At 44.9% G+C, this 18582-nt stretch overlaps 1 protein-coding gene across 1 annotated transcript in view; it reads left to right on the forward strand.

The window, feature by feature from the left end:
- Positions 1-18446, forward strand: part of LOC139410813 (homeobox protein cut-like 2) — a 117965-nt gene extending 99519 nt beyond the window's left edge. Inside the window, exons 5-22 of the mRNA XM_071156342.1 lie at positions 2904-3044; positions 3835-3982; positions 4222-4298; positions 4383-4449; positions 7036-7084; positions 7893-7997; positions 8226-8417; positions 8509-8567; positions 8666-8714; positions 8954-9053; positions 9385-10026; positions 10601-10702; positions 10908-11743; positions 12164-12329; positions 12503-12799; positions 13062-13250; positions 13454-13730; positions 13896-18446. Of these exons, the coding sequence (XP_071012443.1) occupies positions 2904-3044; positions 3835-3982; positions 4222-4298; positions 4383-4449; positions 7036-7084; positions 7893-7997; positions 8226-8417; positions 8509-8567; positions 8666-8714; positions 8954-9053; positions 9385-10026; positions 10601-10702; positions 10908-11743; positions 12164-12329; positions 12503-12799; positions 13062-13250; positions 13454-13730; positions 13896-14712 (4313 nt within the window). The 3' untranslated portion in view covers positions 14713-18446. The remainder of the gene's footprint in view (positions 1-2903; positions 3045-3834; positions 3983-4221; positions 4299-4382; positions 4450-7035; positions 7085-7892; positions 7998-8225; positions 8418-8508; positions 8568-8665; positions 8715-8953; positions 9054-9384; positions 10027-10600; positions 10703-10907; positions 11744-12163; positions 12330-12502; positions 12800-13061; positions 13251-13453; positions 13731-13895) is intronic.
- Positions 18447-18582: the final 136 nt, after the last annotated feature.

Here is an 18582-nt window from a genome sequence, read left to right on the forward strand (position 1 = left end):
GTTCGTTTCAGGAGCAGACTTTTTCCACACTTTGTTTAGGTGTATACTCGGGACTAAAGTGCGTGTCATATTCTACTGCAATCTATGCGGTTTACTTTTTAATGAATTTATACATTTAGGTGATGCTCTCCATTGATCTCAGTAGTTTAGTCTATTCATGTCATTAGGCCCAGCCTGTGAGATTTTCAAAGGCATCTAATTTGAGTGAATTCCAGAGACACTCTTGGGAACAATTTCTCAGTGGGATTCTGTCTCCTACTGTTGATACTGCTGTGAAGGAGCGCATATGATGCACTGTCCTGTACTGTCTCATGCAGGATTTGGGATAGTAGGCTGTTTAAAAAGTTACATTTTAAAGATCCTGACACAAGTTGAATAATAGGATAAGTATTTTGACAGCAGAACCAGGATAATTGTGATATCTCATTATATTTGATCAAATAGACTGCAATGAAATTCACTTGACTGAAGTGTTGAACTTTATACTTGACCGTTTTTACATTATGTTCAGATGTACAGTGCGTTCAGAAAGTATTCAGACCCCTTGACTTGCACATTTTGTTACGTTACAGCCTTATTCTAAAATTGATTCAATAAAAAATGTTCATCAATCTACACACAATACCCCATAATGACAAAGCGAAAACAGGTTTTTAGAATAAAAATAAATAATATCAAAATAATACCTTATTTACATACAGTGGGGCAAAAAAGTATTTAGTCAGCCACCAATTGTGCAAGTTCTCCCACTTAAAAAGATAAGAGAGGCCTGTAATTTTCATCATAGGTACACTTCAACTATGACAGACAAAATGAGAAAAAAAATCCAGAAAACCACATTGTAGGATATTTAATGAATTTATTTGCAAATGATGGTATATGATAAACGGAGAGTAGCAGCAGCGTAAAAAAGAAGCAGCTTGGGGGGCACACAATGCAAATAGTCTGGGTAGCCATTTGATTACCTGTTCAGGAGTCTTATGGCTTGGGGGTAAAAACTGTTGAGAAGCCTTTTAGTCCTAGACTTGGCACTCCGCTACCGCTTGCCATGCGGTAGTAGAGAGAACCGTCTATGACTGGGGTGGCTGGGGTCTTTGACAATTTTTAGGGCCTTCCTCTGACACCATCTGGTGTAGAGGTCCTGGATGGCAGGCAGCTTAGCCCCAGTGATGTACTGGGCCGTACGCACTACCCTCTGTAGTGCTTTGCGGTCAGAGGCCGAGCAGTTGCCGTACCAGGCAGTGATGCAACCAGTCAGGATGCTCTCGATGTTGCAGCTATAGAACTTTTTGAGGATCTCAGGACCCATGCCAAATCTTTTTAGTTTCCAGAGGGGGAATAGGCTTTGTCGTGCCCTCCTCACAACTGTCTTGGTGTGTTTGGACCATTCTAGTTTTGTTGTTGATGTGGACACCAAGGAACTTGAAGCTCTCAACCTGCTCCACTACAGACCCGTCGATGAGAATGGGGGCGTGCTCGGTCCTCTTTTTCCTGTAGTCCACAATCATCTCCTTAGTCTTGGTTACGTTGAAGAATAGGTTGTTATTCTGGCACCATCCGGCCAGGTCTCTGACCTCCCTATAGGCTGTCTCGTCGTTGTCGGTGATCAGGCCTACCACTGTTGTCGTCTGCAAACTTAATGATGGTGTTGGAGTCGTGCCTGGCCATACAGTCGTGGGTGAACATTGAGTACAGGAGGGGACTGAGCACACACCCCTGAGGGGCTCCAGTGTTGAAGATCAGTGTGGCAGATGTGTTGCTACCTACCCTCACCACCTGGGGGCGGCCCGTCAGGAAGTCCAGGATCCAGTTGCAGAGAGAGGTGTTTAGTCCCAGGATCCTTAGCTTAGTGATGTGCTTTGAGGGTACTATGGTGTTGAACGCTGAGCTGTAGTCAATGAATAGCATTCTCACATAAGTGTTCCTTTTGTCCAGGTGGGAAAGGGCATTGTGGAGTGCAATAGAGATTGCGTCATCTGTGGATCTGTTTGGGCGGTATGCAAATTGTAGTGGGTCTAGGGTTTCCGGGATAATGGTGTTGATGTGAGCCATTACCAACATTTCAAAGCACTTCATGGCTACGGACGTGAGTGCTACGGGTCTGTAGTCATAGCCACAACACAATAATACCAAGCGTCACGTCTGGAGGAAACCTGGCACCATCCTTACGGTGAAGCATGGTGGTGGCAGGATCATGTTGTGGGGATGTTTTTCAGAGGCAGGCACTGGGAGACTAGTCAGGATTGAGGGAACGATGAACGGAGCAAAGTACAGGGAGATCCTCGATGACAACCTGCTCCGGAGCGCTAAGGACCTCAGACTGGGATGAAGGTTCACCTTCCAACAGGACAACAAACCTAAGCACACAGCCAAGACAACGCAGAAGTGGCTTTGGGACAAGTCTCAATGTCCTTCCATTGCCCAGGCAGACTTGAACCCGATCGAACATCTCTGGAAAGACCTGAAAATAGCTGTACAGCAATGCTCCCCATCCAACCTGACAACTTGATAGGATAATGGGACAAACTCCCTAAATAAAGGTGTGCCAAGCTTATAGCGTCATACTCAAGAAGACCAAAGTATTGAGTAACAGGTCTGAATACTTATGTAAATGTAATATTTCAATTTTTTTATTTGTAATATATTTGCAACAATTTCTAAAAACCTGTTTTTGCTTTGTCATTATGGGGTATTGTGTGTAGATTGAGGAAAAAACAACAACAACATTATTTTTAGAATAAGGTTGTAACGTAACAAAATGTGGAAAAAGTAAAAGGGTCTGAGTACTTTCCGAAGGCGCTGTACAAGCTTTTGAATTCTCTTTATTTGTGAGTGGCTGTTTTGTGTGGAATGGTTCATAGAATAATAGCAAATTCCTCTCCATCGTGTGTTTTTGCTCTCAGACCCAGCTCCTGTGCTGGAGGCCACACACACCCTGGAGGAGAGGCTGCAGCAGCTGCAGAGTTCGGCCCCAGACAGTGAGGCCCTGGTCAGGGAGGTCAGCAGGCACTGGAGGAGACACCTGGAGTGCTTTAACAAGCCAGGTCAGTGCCATTGCCACAGCACTCACCCCAGAATGGGCCCAGGCCCAGCTCACTGCTGCTTGTGTGTTCAAAGTTGTAAAGCATTTATTTTTCAGATAAAAACATCTAGAAAGTGATTTTGTTGTGCAAAAACACACTATAAGCCACACAAGCAGGGTAGTAAAACAGAAATTATTTTAAAATTGTCGTTTCGTTTCACTGTTCCCCGACGTCTTACCTTTTTGTCATTAATAAATCCAATGTGAAACGTAATAACTATAGTATCCTTAACTAGCATTGAAAAAGTCAATCCATTCTTCTCTTATTAAAAATCTCTCTCTAATTTCTGAATCACGCTTGTAAAGTCAATAGGCTATAGTAGACTATGCTTTGGCGGGGCAGGTAGCCTACACACACAAACACTGGCAAAGATTTTCAGCTGACAGGCAGACACTTGAATAAGTTTCTGAGTGACAGAGTGAGGGATTTGCATAGGTGCTTTGTTGTGTATTATTTGTTGTGTGACTGGGGAAAAAATCACATGTTCGTAAAAAATAACGTTATTAACCTGTTCCCATGCTTTTAAAATAACGGTTCTGTTCCAGAACGGTATCGATCACTTTTGTTCCTGATTCTGGTCCTTGAAAAATGACGTTATTTTCCGGTTTTCTGTTCTGTTCCCTGAATCGTTTCCAACCCAAGTGCACAAGGATGTCTCTGTTCCATGCACTCTCTCTGTGGCCCCTCACTTCAGATGACTACAGCTCTCATCTGTACTCCTCTCACTCTCCTATCCTTCTCTTCTCCACAGACGACACAGAGGACGGCCCAGCAGCAGCGTCAGGAGCTGTGGAGGCATCGAGCCGGACCGCCTGTGTGATGACTCCCAAAAGCAAACAGGCCTTCAGAGCCACATGCTCACCTCAGCAGAACCACCAGATCCAGAGTCAGACAGAGGGGTGAGAAACACAGGCCTGGTCCTCGCCTCCTTCACACCCCTGTGTATAATAACCCCTGTGTATAATAACCCCTGTGAATGATGTGTATAATACAGACACAAATTAGAACAGCCCTCATCAGTCATACTGTACAATGAAAATAGACCTAGATGTAAACAGAATGCAATGCAGTATTGTGTGCTGTATTCCTGAGAGTCTATGAAAGTTTGGTCATCTTAGACATTTTGTCTTCCTCATAGGAAGGCCGAAGACGCAGATACCACTCTGGCCGACAGACTGGGTGAGGCCGAGGAGAGGATCAAAGTGCTGCATTCATGTGAGTATTTTTGTCCGATGGTCCTTTCTGGACACTGTGAGGCGAAAGGACATCATGACTAATGGCCTTCCTTTATCTTTCTAGCTCTGAGCACAGCCCAGACAGACCTGCTGGACCTGCGGTGTAAATACGAACAGGAGAAGGCCAACAAGTAAGAGCCTGGCTGTCTCTCTATTCTATGTCCATATTGCCCTTTCAGCTGCTTCTCTAACATGTCCATACTGTCCTCTCTGCTGCTTCTCTAACATGTCCATACTGTCCTCTCTGCTGCTTCTCTAACATGTCCATACTGTCCTCTCTGCTGCTTCTCTAACATGTCCATACTGTCCTCTCTGCTGCTTCTCTAACATATCCATACTGTCCTCTCTGCTGCTTCTCTAACATGTCCATACTGTCCTCTCTGCTGCTTCTCTAACATGTCCATACTGTCCTCTCTGCTGCTTCTCTAACATGTCCATACTGTCCCCTCTGCTGCTTCTCTAACATGTCCATACTGTCCTCTCTGCTGCTTCTCTAACATGTCCATACTGTCCTCTCTGCTGCTTCTCTAACATGTCCATACTGTCCTCTCTGCTGCTTCCATTGCAATCCTTCACTTTTCTCATGGTCTCTCCATCTACACTACTGCATGTCCCTACTCAGCCCACCTATGCATACACCACTATGCTCAGCCGTCTCTCTTTAGCCATGCTACCCGAATCAACACATGGTCACTCCCCCACTGTAATGTACTGAACCCATTTCCAGTCTGAACCCTTAGAATGCCATTGTAAAAACAGACCTAGGCTGCATCTGAAATGGCACCCTATTTCCTTATAGTTCACTACTTTTGCCCAGAGCCCTAGGCGGGTAGTGCACATTATAGGGCAGGGTTCCCCAACTGGCATCCCACAGGTGTTTTTATTTGGCCCCACAATTTTTCATTGTTGGACATAAAAGACTGTAAAAGCTCTAGGTGATTTTAGATTTGAAGAGATGTGATTATACAAATGTAAGCAAGGTTTGAAATTATTATTTTTTTCAAATATGATATCTGTTTGGGCTTCTTGCGGTCAATTTGTAGTGTAAAAATGATTTACAAATTGTTCTGGCCCCCATGGGAGACTCTGTGTTGGCCCTCTCTGTCTGCAGCCAGAGCCTTGACACGCCTCAAGAAGGATGGCTCCCTTTAAAGATTGCTCCAGAAATATTCTACCTTGTCCTGGATCTGTGAGCGCTATGCATCCAGCTCAACGGTTGAAATGAATGTGAAGTTGTATGACGGATGTCGATAGACATTCAAAGTCAACACTCCTTTGTTTGGGTAGTGCTGCGGACGGAGCACAGTGAGCCGGTGCTAATGGATTTTCTCCCAGGCTTAATCCATGGTGCAATTGAACTGGAGTTTCCAGACCCACCGCCATCCATTCTGCTGGATTTGAAACATTTTCCATTTGACTCCCCTCTCATGTTCAGCAGCTGTTCACACTGACAGCTCTTTAGCTCCCTGTGAGGAAGAGGAAGGATGGTTGTGTGTTGGTGCTTGGGCCACCGGGCCAGTGCTTCATTTGTGAATGGCTGGGTTTGTAGTTAATGAATAGGTAATGAGTTATACATCCTATAGGGGTTGACATATGAGTGGGTGTTGTCCTCAACTGACTGCAGTAGTCTAATAGGAATACTAAATACACAACCCCCTGGCCCATAATCACCACTACCTCTCTCTCAGGACTCATCCCCATGGCTCTGTGATTCCAACTTTACCTCTTCTTACTCTCACTGACTTTTTCCTTGATGTTGATAATTAGGGTAATTTGGCTACTTTGGCTGATTTTGAGTATCTGAACAGGTAATCAATATAAAGCATTTTTCCATGCTGCACAAGTTCATTAAATCTATGTGACCTCTTACCTTTTTCTGTCAGTGTGGTCCCATCTATCATAGGCTTATTGGCGTGGCCTGGACACTGCCCAGAGCCCTATGAGTCTTGGACTGTACACCAGCACAGCACTACCACTAATTAATATGGAGAAATATTGGATGATTGGGCATTTTAAAGGTCTTGAATTTGGGGTTCTAACTGTTGTTAACCACACAAAATGTTGGAAAGCAATGCTTTGTGACTATTCAGAATGGGTGATGAGTTAAGTTGTTTGTGTCATTCATCTTCCTAAAGCAAGCCCATAATAACCAGCAGTGAGATGAAGGGCACTGTGGGGGCAGAGTGGGGTGAGGAAGAACATGGTTGGTTTGAAAAGAGTTTGTTTGATAGTGAACAAGATCTCTGATTTCCTCTCAAAAACACATTTAGTGAAAAGGGAAAGGGGTTTCTTTGTCCTGAAAAAATCCAGAAATCTATGTGCATATTTTAATCAATCTCACAATCCTCATTAATTCATTTTTCTACACCTTTTGAAAATCAAGTCCCATGTGTCTAAAAAGAAACTGTTGAACTTCAAACAAACCTCATGAATAATCTGGCTGAGCTGCTATTTAAATTAGACTTCTGATTGTTAGATGTATGGAGGCATGTTGGGATGCAATCTCCAAAGAACTCTGAGTAGGGGTCAGACAGGCAGTCCAGGGCGCTATGTGAGGACGGATGCTTTCTTGATGTTGTGTGAAGACGGGGTCAGTGTGTGATTTACTGTGAATCATGTAAGGAAAGTGTGTAAAAGTCAAGGAGGGTGTATAAATCATACTAAACTATGAGATAGCCCCCTCAGTAACCCACTGGCTGGTTCTGTGTGTGTTCCAGGGTAGAGGAGGTCAGCGTGATCATGATGAACCTTGAGAAGGCGAACCAGGTGAGTGAGACCTGCCGTCCTGTAGGCAGCCCTCTGATTGAGATGCTCATTCGTTAAGGTAATCACTCCTGTAATCAAGCCTCCTGTTTTAATTAGACACCCTGCATCCTGCAGCCCCCATGCCGCCTCCTCCCCTGCCTCCCACTCCCTGAGCCCCTGTGATTAGAGACAGAAAAACCTGGCCCCCGTCTGTGGGTGCTCCACGGCAACACTCAGTAGAGGACAGGAGAGACTGCCGAGCGCGATTGATGTCGGAGTGCCATGAGCTGGGGCTCTTACTTACCTCATTGCCTTGATTGCTATATTTCCTTCCTAGTGATTTCTCTTCTCTCTCTCTCTCTCTCTCTCTCTCTCTCTCTCTCTCTCTCTCTCTCTCTCTCTCTCTCTCTCTCTCTCTCTCTCTCTCTCTCCTGTTCCTCTATTTCCTTCTCGCTCTCTCTCTCACTTGCTCGCTCTGTCATTTGCTCTTTATCCTACCCTCTCTCTCCGCCAGCAGCTCTTAGATAAATGTTCTCAAAATGAATCATTAATTAGCAGCCCGAGTGTGACAGAGCAGGTAAACAGTTTGGGAAGAAAGTGCGCTGACTAAACAGTCCTCTCAGCAAAATGGAGTGGTAGATGCACACTTCTGCTGGTGGGTGTTGTCTCAACCCCTCTCCTATTTCTTTTTTTGCTGAGGGTCTGTCCTCTAATTTGTGTTTCTGTTCTCTTCAGGACCAGTTCATCTGTATATCTGCTGAGTGACTGACAGATTGGTTGTGTCAGTGTTTTGTTGTGTGAGTTGTTATTCTGTGATGTTTGGTTGTAGAAAGCGGAGATGGCCCAGAGGCAGGTGGAAAGGCTAAAGGAGCAGCTGGCCAGTGCCCGGAGCACCACCCCAGGCAGCTATAATCCACCAGAGGGCACTAGTGGGGTAAGACAAGACCACATCCACTTCCTCTTTAGATCAATGTGTTCCTCGATTTCTTCCCCTTCAAATTCATTGACAGGGAGCCAAGTCAAGCTTCACGTCATGGATCTTTTAAGTGTGTGAATTCTGGATAGCAGAATATTAGAATTTTCGCCTTTTCATTAACTTACCCTTCAGCGTCTTTTACTCTTTGACTTTCTTTCTCTCACACCCTGCCTTTCTTCCCCTTAGGAGAGGGATGAGAAGGGTGGTGTGTTGTCATCCAAGTTGGAGGCTAAGCTGATTGCTAAAGACCGTGAGATCCTCAGGCTGTTGGAGAATGTACAGAGACTGCAGTTCACACTACAGGAAGTCCAGGACACCTCAGCCAATCAGATCATATCGCTGGAACACCAGCTGGCCTATAAAACAGAAGCTATTGAGGTATGTTCTATTGCACACACTCAAATGGCAAGAGGTACCTTCTTGTTAGTGGAGTTTTGTGAAATATGCTTCCTCTCTTTGACTGTTTCAGAGATTAGAAACTAAACTGCAATCCCAGATGGACTATGACGAGATTAAAACAGATCTCAGGTGACCCACAGTGCTTGATAAGAGACTACTAAATGTTTTACACCGTCTTATATACAGGAACACTATAACATTCATACTGTTTTTTTTTCCCCCTCTAGTATCCTGAAGGTAATGAAGTTGGCATCAGCAAATGGTAGCTCATCCCAGGTGAGATATTTACTAACGGTCTGCTGTGTATTGCGTTGTTGTTCATAGCCCAGTATTAAACAGAGTAGTTTGTTTCAAAAGATACTTGTTTTCCTCTTAATGTTCCACTGCGGTCAAGGAAGAAAAAGTACAGCAGGGCCATTGAATGCTTTAGTGAGCAGCATCCATTGTAAGGATTTCTACAGCCACTATAATTGATACATCGGAATTTAACAGCCTGTGTGTGTATGTGTCACCAGGAATCTGCCAAGGCTGCAGAGGCTCTTTTGCTGGACAAAGAGGCCTTTCTTCCCTCTCACAAATACCTGATGGATAAGGCCAGAGTCTTACACAACAATGGTGAGGCAACAGTGTCTATGGCCACGTTCGAGTGCATCAAAACCGTGATGTATCATGGGTAAATTGTGACTGACTGATCTACAAATCATATGCAGTAGTTATTTATGATGCAAGGTTATTTGTAGATCAGGGAGTCAGTCTCGACTCGCCTTCCAAGTCAGCTGGTATGTCTATGACTACTAATTGTAGTTCTTGAAAGCTGTTTTGTAGTTTATAGACCCGAGACTAAACAGTGTATGTAAGCTTCACGTAGTGTCGGTGTTGGTTCTATGCAGCTTTAACCCCAGTGGCTGTGAAAGTGCTGTCAAACTGAGTGTGTCTGTGTCTACAGATGAGGACCAATCGGAGGAGTCAGGCAGAGAGGGGGGCAGGCCCACAGGGTCCTTCTTCTCAGTCTCCCAGGTGGATGTGCGTACCTCGGCCAGCCCTGGTCCTCCCACCATGGAAGTCTCGTCCTCTAGCTACGACCTCCCCCGCCCCTTTTCTGTGTCCCCCTGCTCAGGGGGCAGGCTGTCTGTGGACCACGTTCTCCACAAGCAGCTCCTCTGCTCCCCACTTTTCAAGAAGGAAGCCGGCAGCCCCATCATGGCCTTCCCCACCGCCCTGTACGCAGCCAAAGCCGCCCTAATGTCAACCAATCAGGGACCTGCAGGAACTGGGGGCATTGAGGCTGGCCTGCCCAGTGACCAATCAGAGAGTGGGAGCTCCACTGCAGGCGATGATGACCAGTTGGAGACAGCAGATATTGCCTTCCAGATCAAAGAGCAGCTGCTGAAGCACAACATTGGCCAGCGTGTGTTTGGTCACTACGTGCTGGGCCTATCACAGGGCTCGGTCAGTGAGATCCTGGCCCGGCCCAAGCCCTGGAGGAAGCTGACAGTGAAAGGCAAGGAGCCCTTCATCAAGATGAAACAGTTCCTGTCTGATGAACAGAATATTCTGGCCCTCAGAACCATCCAGGTCCGACAGAGAGGTGAGTGGACTGGACAGTGGTTATCCTGAACCACAGATATAACAGCAGATCACTGGGTGTGTCAGGAAATACTGGACAGGATCACAGTGCCCAGCCATGAAAACTCACTTTCTAGACTGAAAGAATTGCAGGCATTCATTTAAAAGCATTTAATGTGCTAAAACTAAAGGTTGTCTGCAGATGTATTGCGGTAGCAGTGTTTTCATTTCAGGATTTTATTAGTGCTGAGGGATAGAGCAGCATTGCCCACTCGTCTCTCATGTGGTGTGTTTTGAAAGGCTGGTGGTGTAGTTTCTGGACCTCTCTGCGGTTCAACCTTTTAATCTCCTTGGCCTGCACCTCAAACTTCTTCATGGCTTTCTCTCCCATGTTTGTTGTGTTACTTTTAAACTTTGTTTTCTCCCCAGATTTCAGAGCTTTTGAAAGTTGAACTTGCCGTATACTGCAACCTCAGATGCCAAGATCTCAAAGGCAGCCATTGATCTACCAGTCAAAAGCAACGCCTTGTAACTGCTCTCTGATCAGCCATCCCACTCACCCCCTTTCTCTCTCTCTGTTACCATCTCTGTGGCAGGGAGCATCACTCCTCGCATCCGAACTCCTGAAACTGGGTCAGACGACGCCATCAAGAATATCTTGGAGCAGGCCAAGAAGGAGATCCAGTCCCAGAGAGGAGGTGGGTCTGGAACAGGTTATACATCTACTCTTTATTCAACTGTGCTAGGTCAGGTGACATTTAGATTATCATTATTTTGGTGTATACATTTTGACAGCAATTGGTTTTGATGGCAGTTTAAGTTTTTGAAGTTGGTGTGGAGTATGTATTCATAGAGTTGTGTGTAACGGTGGGTGTGTTGTGACTGTGTGTGTGCGCTCTGCAGGTGACATTAAGTCGTCCCTGGGCAGCCCCTCGGGCAGGAGCAGTAACGGGGCAGACAGCAGCTCAGACGACACCATCAAGAACATCCTGGAGCAGGCCAGGAGGGAGATGCAGGCGCAGCAGCAGGCTCTGATGGAGATGGAGGTCTGTGGCAGGGCCTCTGCCACCAGCGCTGGGCCCCAAGTGAAGCGCCTGGGGCTCCCTGAGCCCTCCAAGGGCCTGCCCCTACCCACCTTCATCAAACAGGAGGAGGGGGGCACGGTGACTATGTGCATGGCCAACCCCATCAGCAGCCCCCAAACCCCCCTCAGTGTCCTCTCCCCTGCCGCCTTTGTTCAGAACATCATCCGTAAAGTCAAGTCAGAGATCGGCGAGGCAGGGACTTACTTCGACCAACACTGGTCCGTGGAGCGGGGGCCCATAGGCATGGTGGGCGGCGTAGGGGGCGGCAGCTCTCAGCCCTTCACCTCAGTGTCTCCCTCCCTGTCCTCTTCCTCGTCCTCGGGCCCCTCGGCCCTGCCCCGGTTGGAGAACGGAGAGTGTCTGCCCAACAGTGAGGAGGCGTCTGCGGCCGAGGAGGACACTGGCTCGGGGATGATGCAGTCTGTGGAGGTGAAGGTGGAGTCAGACGTGTCAGTGAGTGGAGAGTCAACTGGCCGTGGCCTGGCCTACTACCCATCATATATCCCCCGCACCCTGAAGCCCACCGTGCCGCCCCTGACGCCGGAGCAGTATGAGATGTACATGTATCGCGAGGTGGACACCATCGAACTCACCCGACAGGTCAAAGAGAAGCTGGCCAAGAATGGCATCTGTCAGAGGATCTTTGGTGAAAAGGTGTGTTCACTTTACTTTGCTGTACTAACTTCCTTACTTCGTCCTGATTTGTCTGTCCATGCTTCATCTAAAATGGTTTGCATTGTTTTTCTGTGACTCTTTTATGCCTTGTAGCATCATACAACTAAGTAATTAGCAAGGCTTCTTTTTAAGTAAAAGATGATTACAGAGCAAAAGCTTTATTTAATTGTATAGGTTGTGTACTACCGCCCTCTAGTGGTTGTAGATATGCAACATTTAAAATAGTTCTCAAACTGATTTTCGTCTTGCAAAAGAGTGTATGAAATAGCCAAACTTTTCTCCCCAAGATCTTTATCACCTTGAGATTCATATTCACATTAGAAATAGCTGTTTACTATTTACTCCTGTTTACTCTATTTTACTTGCTGACTCTTATCCTGTTTCTGGTGTCCTCTCCAGGTGCTGGGTCTGTCTCAGGGCAGTGTGAGTGACATGCTGTCTCGGCCCAAACCCTGGAGCAAGCTGACCCAGAAAGGCAGGGAACCCTTCATCCGCATGCAGCTGTGGCTGCTGGATCAGCTGGGACAAGGACTCAACCAGCTCCCCAGCCAGAGCCTCTCTCAAGGTGGGCCACTCCATATCACATTGCAACATGGACACATTTATTTAATAGAAGTAATAGTTTGTATACATTTAAGTTCTGGTCAATCAGTTGAATGGAGAAGGTCTCTTTGCTTCTTTATCTGTTTCTCTAACTGATTATATTACCCTCTGATGTTTTGTGACTTCCGCCCATAGATAAAAGCCCAGTGACGGCCCAGTCGTCGCCCTCCCCGCCCCCCAGCCCAGAGGAGAGCCACCCCAGCCCGCTGGTGGAGCCCGTCAGTCTGACCCTGGAGAGCAGCAAGGAGAACCAGCAGCCTGAGGGCCTGGTGAACCCCCACCCAGAGGGAGGGAAGTCCACCCCCAGTCTGCTTTCCCTTCACCAGCCCCACACCCCGCTGGGCATCCAGGAGCTGGTGGCTATGTACCCAGAGTTGGACACATACGCTATCACCAAGAAAGTCAAGGAGGTACTGACAGACAACAACCTAGGTGAGTCTGTTAGTGTATCTTGATATGGGTTTTTAGAAATGAGTGTCTATGTTCTGGTGAGTTATTGATATATGTTGTGGTTTGGTCTGACCACCTGACTAGGAAAAACCCTGAGTCTTAGTTATGTCATGTGTCTACTAGGTCAGCAGTGTTTAAACAGATCTACTTTGTGTGCTCTGTTTGGGAAATGTGTTAAGGTGTGTGTTTACACCTTTTTGTTTGTGTGTGTGCTCACACCTTTTTGTTTGTGTGTGTGTTCTAGGCCAGCGGCTGTTTGGGGAGAGTATACTGGGCCTCACCCAGGGCTCAGTCTCAGACCTGCTCTCCAGGCCCAAGCCCTGGCATAAACTCAGCCTCAAAGGCAGGGAGCCTTTTGTCCGCATGCAATTGTGGCTCAACGACCCGCACAATGTGGACAAGCTGAGGGACATGAAGAAGATGGAGAAGAAAGGTTGGTCTATTTACAGCATGGTATCTGGTGTTCTGTTATCAGGGTTAGCAGTATGTGTATTTGCTGTACCTGCTCATATACAGTAGAGCACTGAGTGTACCCATTGATGTATGTACAGAAGCTATACTGTGTGATGTATTGATTCATGTTATTCCGTGCATTGTCATTGAATTCTCTAACTCTTTCTCTCTCTGTCCTCCCAGCCTATCTGAAGCGGCGGTATGGACTGCTGAGTACCGGCTCAGATAGTGACTCTCCCAGCGCCAGCTCTGAGTGTGTGAGCCCCGCCCTGGTCTCCATAGACCTGTGTCCCTACAGCCAGGTGAAGAAGCCCAGGGTGGTGCTGGGGGCTGAGGAGAAGGATGCTCTGAGGAAGGCCTATCTCCTGGAGCCATACCCATCCCAGCACACCATTGAGATACTGGCCTCCCAGCTCAACCTCAAAACCAATACCGTCATCAACTGGTTTCACAACTATAGGTCAGACATTGCTTCAGATCCCTACCCCCAGAGGGACTAGAATAATGACATTTGATCAATATAGTACATGGAATTACTAACAGAATACTTGAATGCTTGTTTTGGATGAATGAAATACACGGCTCCTTCCAACTGTTTGTTTGATTGTTGTGTTTTTCTAAGCAGGTCCAGGATGCGACGGGAGGTCCTCATGGAGGGTCTCCAGGACAACGACACGGATGCAGAACACCACAGCTACTCTCCCTCGGCGACACAGAGCCCCACCTCAGACGGGGATGAGAGGGGTCTGCTGCACCCCACTGGACGCACCCCCCACCCCATCCTCCCCCTCAGCGCCAACACAACACTGCCTCATGTCAAACAGGAGGCCAGTGAGGGAGAGGAGGAGGAGAGGGAGGGCTTCAACGGACAGTCTAAGATCCAGTGTTTCTCTATGGGCGTCCAATTCCCTCAGTTGAAAACGGAGCATGGGGACCTGATGGTCGGCTGCCAAGAGCCCCACCTGGCTCCACACTATATTCAGAGCCTGAGGCAGGAAGAAGGGATGAGTAGCCAGGCTCAGGGGCTCTTCCATGGGGAGCTCTCCATAGATGGCCCCCAGAGAGCCAACCAGTCCAGGCACGAGGGTGACAACTCCAGCAAGTCTTTTGTAGACCCAGTCAGCTTCAAGGCATCATCGGAGCCCTGTCGTAGCAGCCTAGAGGTCTCCCTCAACTCCCCCTCCGCTGCCTCCTCACCCGGCCTCATGATGTCTGTCTCCCCTGTCCCGTCTTCGTCTACACCCATCTCACCATCCCTGCCCAACCCACCCACCACAAGCACCAACCACAGCCTGGACCCTAACCCCCTGCCTCCCATCCAGAGCCCCAAGCCCAACAAGAGTGTTCAGAGACGCACTGAGAAAATGGCCAACCTCAACAATATCATCCATAGGCTGGAAAGAGCAGCTAACCGGGAGGAGACCCTGGAGTGGGAGTTTTAGGCCCCTCCCTCCCTCCACATTTCCTCAGTCCTGCTGAATCGCACCACACATGGGAGACTCTCAAAGAGAAGCTTCCTGAGCACATGGAGTGGAGCCTGGCTCCTCAACTCCTGTGCTCCCTGTCTGATCACACTAAATAAATAACCCTTTCGGAAAACCGGGGGAACCAGAGCTAAACTCTTACAGAAAAATTCCCTTAGAGGACTTTTAGAAAATAAAAAATATTTATAAATGTGTTTTAGGTTTTTTGATAATGGATACTACTTTGAAATATATGTAACAGCACTAGCTGTTGTTTTACCTAATGGACTCTGATGTAAAGACTTTTGCAGCTATGGTGTCATGAAATGTACACTGAAGTTGTGTAGATTGCCACTGGGTGAGATTAAAAAAGACCCCTGTCTTAAGCCATCAAAAGCACTATAATTATTTAAAAAGAGACTGACCAAATTTGCTACTTTTTGAATAGCAATTTTTCAGATTTTGTCTGTAAGACGGGACTGTTTAAGTCAAGTACCGTGAAATTCTACTACTGACTGAGAGATAGTCCTTTAAGACTCTAAATATTCAACATCTCGTATGTACCTGGTTTCTTGGTTGTATGTTTTGAAACATTTGTAACAAACATATAAAGTGTGGTTGTACATGTTGTAGAATTGTCTGCAATAGCCTTCTGAACCAGATGTAGCATGGTACTTCACTGACCCTGTTATCCTCTATAGTTAGTCACCTGTGATATACTTGAGCAAAAATTTGTGAGGGAAAAAAAAAACATCTGCAAAAAATAAGAAAGGAAATGTAGAATCTATTTAGTGTATTTTGTATTTATTTTTTATCATTGAGGTTTACTAGGCAGTAAATGAAACTCACTACACATGAGCACAGTTTACATGATTTATTTCAGACTGCTCTCGTCCTCTAAATCACTGGTTTCAGACTATAACGGGCCAATGCACACCTGGTTACCTCAGTTTTTGTTGATGCAGATCATGCCATGATTGCGTTGTTATTCACACTCATGACCTTCCAACCTTTGAATAAATGGATTAAGATATGTTTGAGTGATGTCTCAGACAACAATGGAACCTGATAATCTTCTAGTGAGGAGACTCAGGCAAACATGAGCATTCTTTAAAGACCACATTGAGAACCCCTGCTCTTGGATTACAAAGGACAACATGCTTCATCCTCTGCTCCCTTTCTCTCCATCCTAATTCTGTCCTTTCAGAGACTCATGCTGTTCCTCTTGCATTCATGATCTTGTTCTTAGCTCAGTGGGCAAACACAGTCTTGAGTCATTCAAACAACTCTGGTTTGATTACATGGTGGAAACATACTGTAGAAAGAAATAATGCACTATAGAGCACTGACAAGTCCCTCTGTTTGGCTCTGTCTGACTGGATTAAAAATCTGAAAGCATGCAAATGAATCCTGATGGAAAGAACATGATACAGTATGACCAACATTTGACTACATTGAATTCAGTTAGAATGTACATTCTATGACACAAAATGGAATTGATTGTCTCATTATCCTTGCCGCTGGCCACTACTGTATTGAATATATTAGTTTTGTCATGCTTGCAGTTCGTTATAATCTTCTGTATTTTCCTTCTGTTTTGTACTCAACCATTTTAATAGGTCTTCAATACCTTGTGTATGAACTACTTACAGCACTTAGATTTAAATAATTGTGAGGATTCAAGAAATGTAATTTTTAGTGTCCACAAGTGAGTCTTTGCCTTTACTGTATCGTTGAAATTGGTAGTAAACACTGTCTAACTAGTTCAGAGGATTTGGATTGTATATGTATAGATATATAAATATTACACATTTACTGAAAATTATATCTTATGTTATTGAACAAAATGTGCTGCCTATATCGAAATATAGTGTACAGATTTATTAAAGGGATCATTCTTCCAAATTACAAAATGATATTGCTTACAGGGTAAGGAAACCAGTCTACGGACAAGGAATGACAGTAATCCATGCTTTGGCTTTATTTCCCTGGCACTGTTACCAAATGTTAACCTTTTAGCATTTGTGGCACAAATCCTATTCAAGTCATGTTACCGATATTAGCATTTTCACACATCATGTTCAAATCATCTATAAGCAGCAATTTCACTATACTTGTGCACGTGACAACTTTTTGTTGAGCTTCACAATCAATTTGAGATATTTTCAGATCATTTGGACATGATGCCAGAAAAATGCTAAAAATAAATAAATCCCATCCAACAAACTAAACCAAAGCATAGATTGCAGCCGAACCTTGTCCGTAGACTGCTTACGGGGTAAGGAAACCAATATGTAATTTTGTTATTTTGGGGAACTATCCCTTTAACTAAAACCCATATGAGCCAGTTCTGGTCTGGCAAGCTTGCCCATGTTTTAGACCTTCTCTCAGGGTAGTCTTGCTTCTTAAAGCTTTACTGAACCAGTCGCTTTCATAACTGGTAAACACAATAATTAATGAATATAATAACAGAATAACCAGTAGACAGAATGGTTCTGCCATATGTTATATGGGATTATGGAAGTTTTAACTATGGGAATGCACATGGAAAACTAATGGTTGTTTTTTGAGAGAAATGGCAGGCTATTTTGTAATCCATTGGTACAATGACAATGTTAGGTCATTTAATATAGTGTTTTTTGTGAAGCAAACAGGGAGAGGTAAAAGTATAAAATTGCTGACATCCTGACAGAACTGACTCTTCCATACTTGCTGAGCAGATACAGTATGTGCTTGACACTTCAGAATGACACTGTATACCTCTAAGGATGAAATGGGGAATCTGGATATCCTATATTAATCTATGATGAACTGTCCTTTATTTTTACAACTAATTTTCTATATCAGTGATACTGTGTATGGGAGTACTTAGAAGTAACATTTCTTGTATGAGATCTCATCGTCTTACACAGAAGAATTGACAAATACATGGCTGAAAATGGAATTGATTTACACAGACCCTTATGGACCTTTACATATTCACATAAACCTAATTTAACTGTTTGAATTTTGCATGCAATTTCATACTGATCACTTAAAAGGGGAATAGACTGTTTTGTATTATTGTTCTGGCGCATTGACATTGAATCAGCACTTATCCCTTTTTACACTGGTGAAACCATGCATGTTGCAATTGGCAATTTTTGTGACAGACACAATGTGTTATATATTCAACTGACTGAATTGACTCTTTGTAGTATTCACAAGACTGGTTTAGTAATGTGTGAATAAGATGGTGAATTGAATGAAAACCAGACTAAACAAAGTCCATCTGAAATTTTCTATCCCAAATCCCTAAGTAAAAAGCAGACATTTAGAAATGACTTTTTATCCCATATCAATTAAGCCTCATGATTTTTCTGGCCTTGTTGATAGATTGTGATTTGATGGTCATAGACCTCTGTCACTAAAAGGTGTAAAGTGGTTGAGTACTTGGGTAAGCAAGGATGTGATTGTTTTACTGAATTACCTATGAGATTTGGGTTTGATCATAAAGGGATTCCAAATGTTGTTTAACAATATGTGCTCTGGTGTCACCTCTCCTGTCAAAATTATTGTAATTAAAACCTGTTAATACAGATGAGGTGTTCAAAAGGCTAACATCTCATCTCATGTTTCAAGGCATTGGAAGCTGTTAAGGAATGGACAAAAATATACCAAGTGTCTTGGATTCACATATGTATGAAACCATCATCCAATACATTATTGAATAAGATCCTATGTGTGTTGTGTTTTTTGTTACCATTTTAGGCATTACAAATTAGTCTCAGTTTTTGGAGTGCGCACACACAGGGAAAATATCATATTCTAATGTAATTTTTTCTGGCAGTAGTTATTGATGATTAAAAT

The sequence above is a fragment of the Oncorhynchus clarkii genome, chromosome 6 (genome assembly GCF_045791955.1).
Source record: "Oncorhynchus clarkii lewisi isolate Uvic-CL-2024 chromosome 6, UVic_Ocla_1.0, whole genome shotgun sequence".
NCBI classification, from domain to species: domain Eukaryota; kingdom Metazoa; phylum Chordata; class Actinopteri; order Salmoniformes; family Salmonidae; genus Oncorhynchus; species Oncorhynchus clarkii.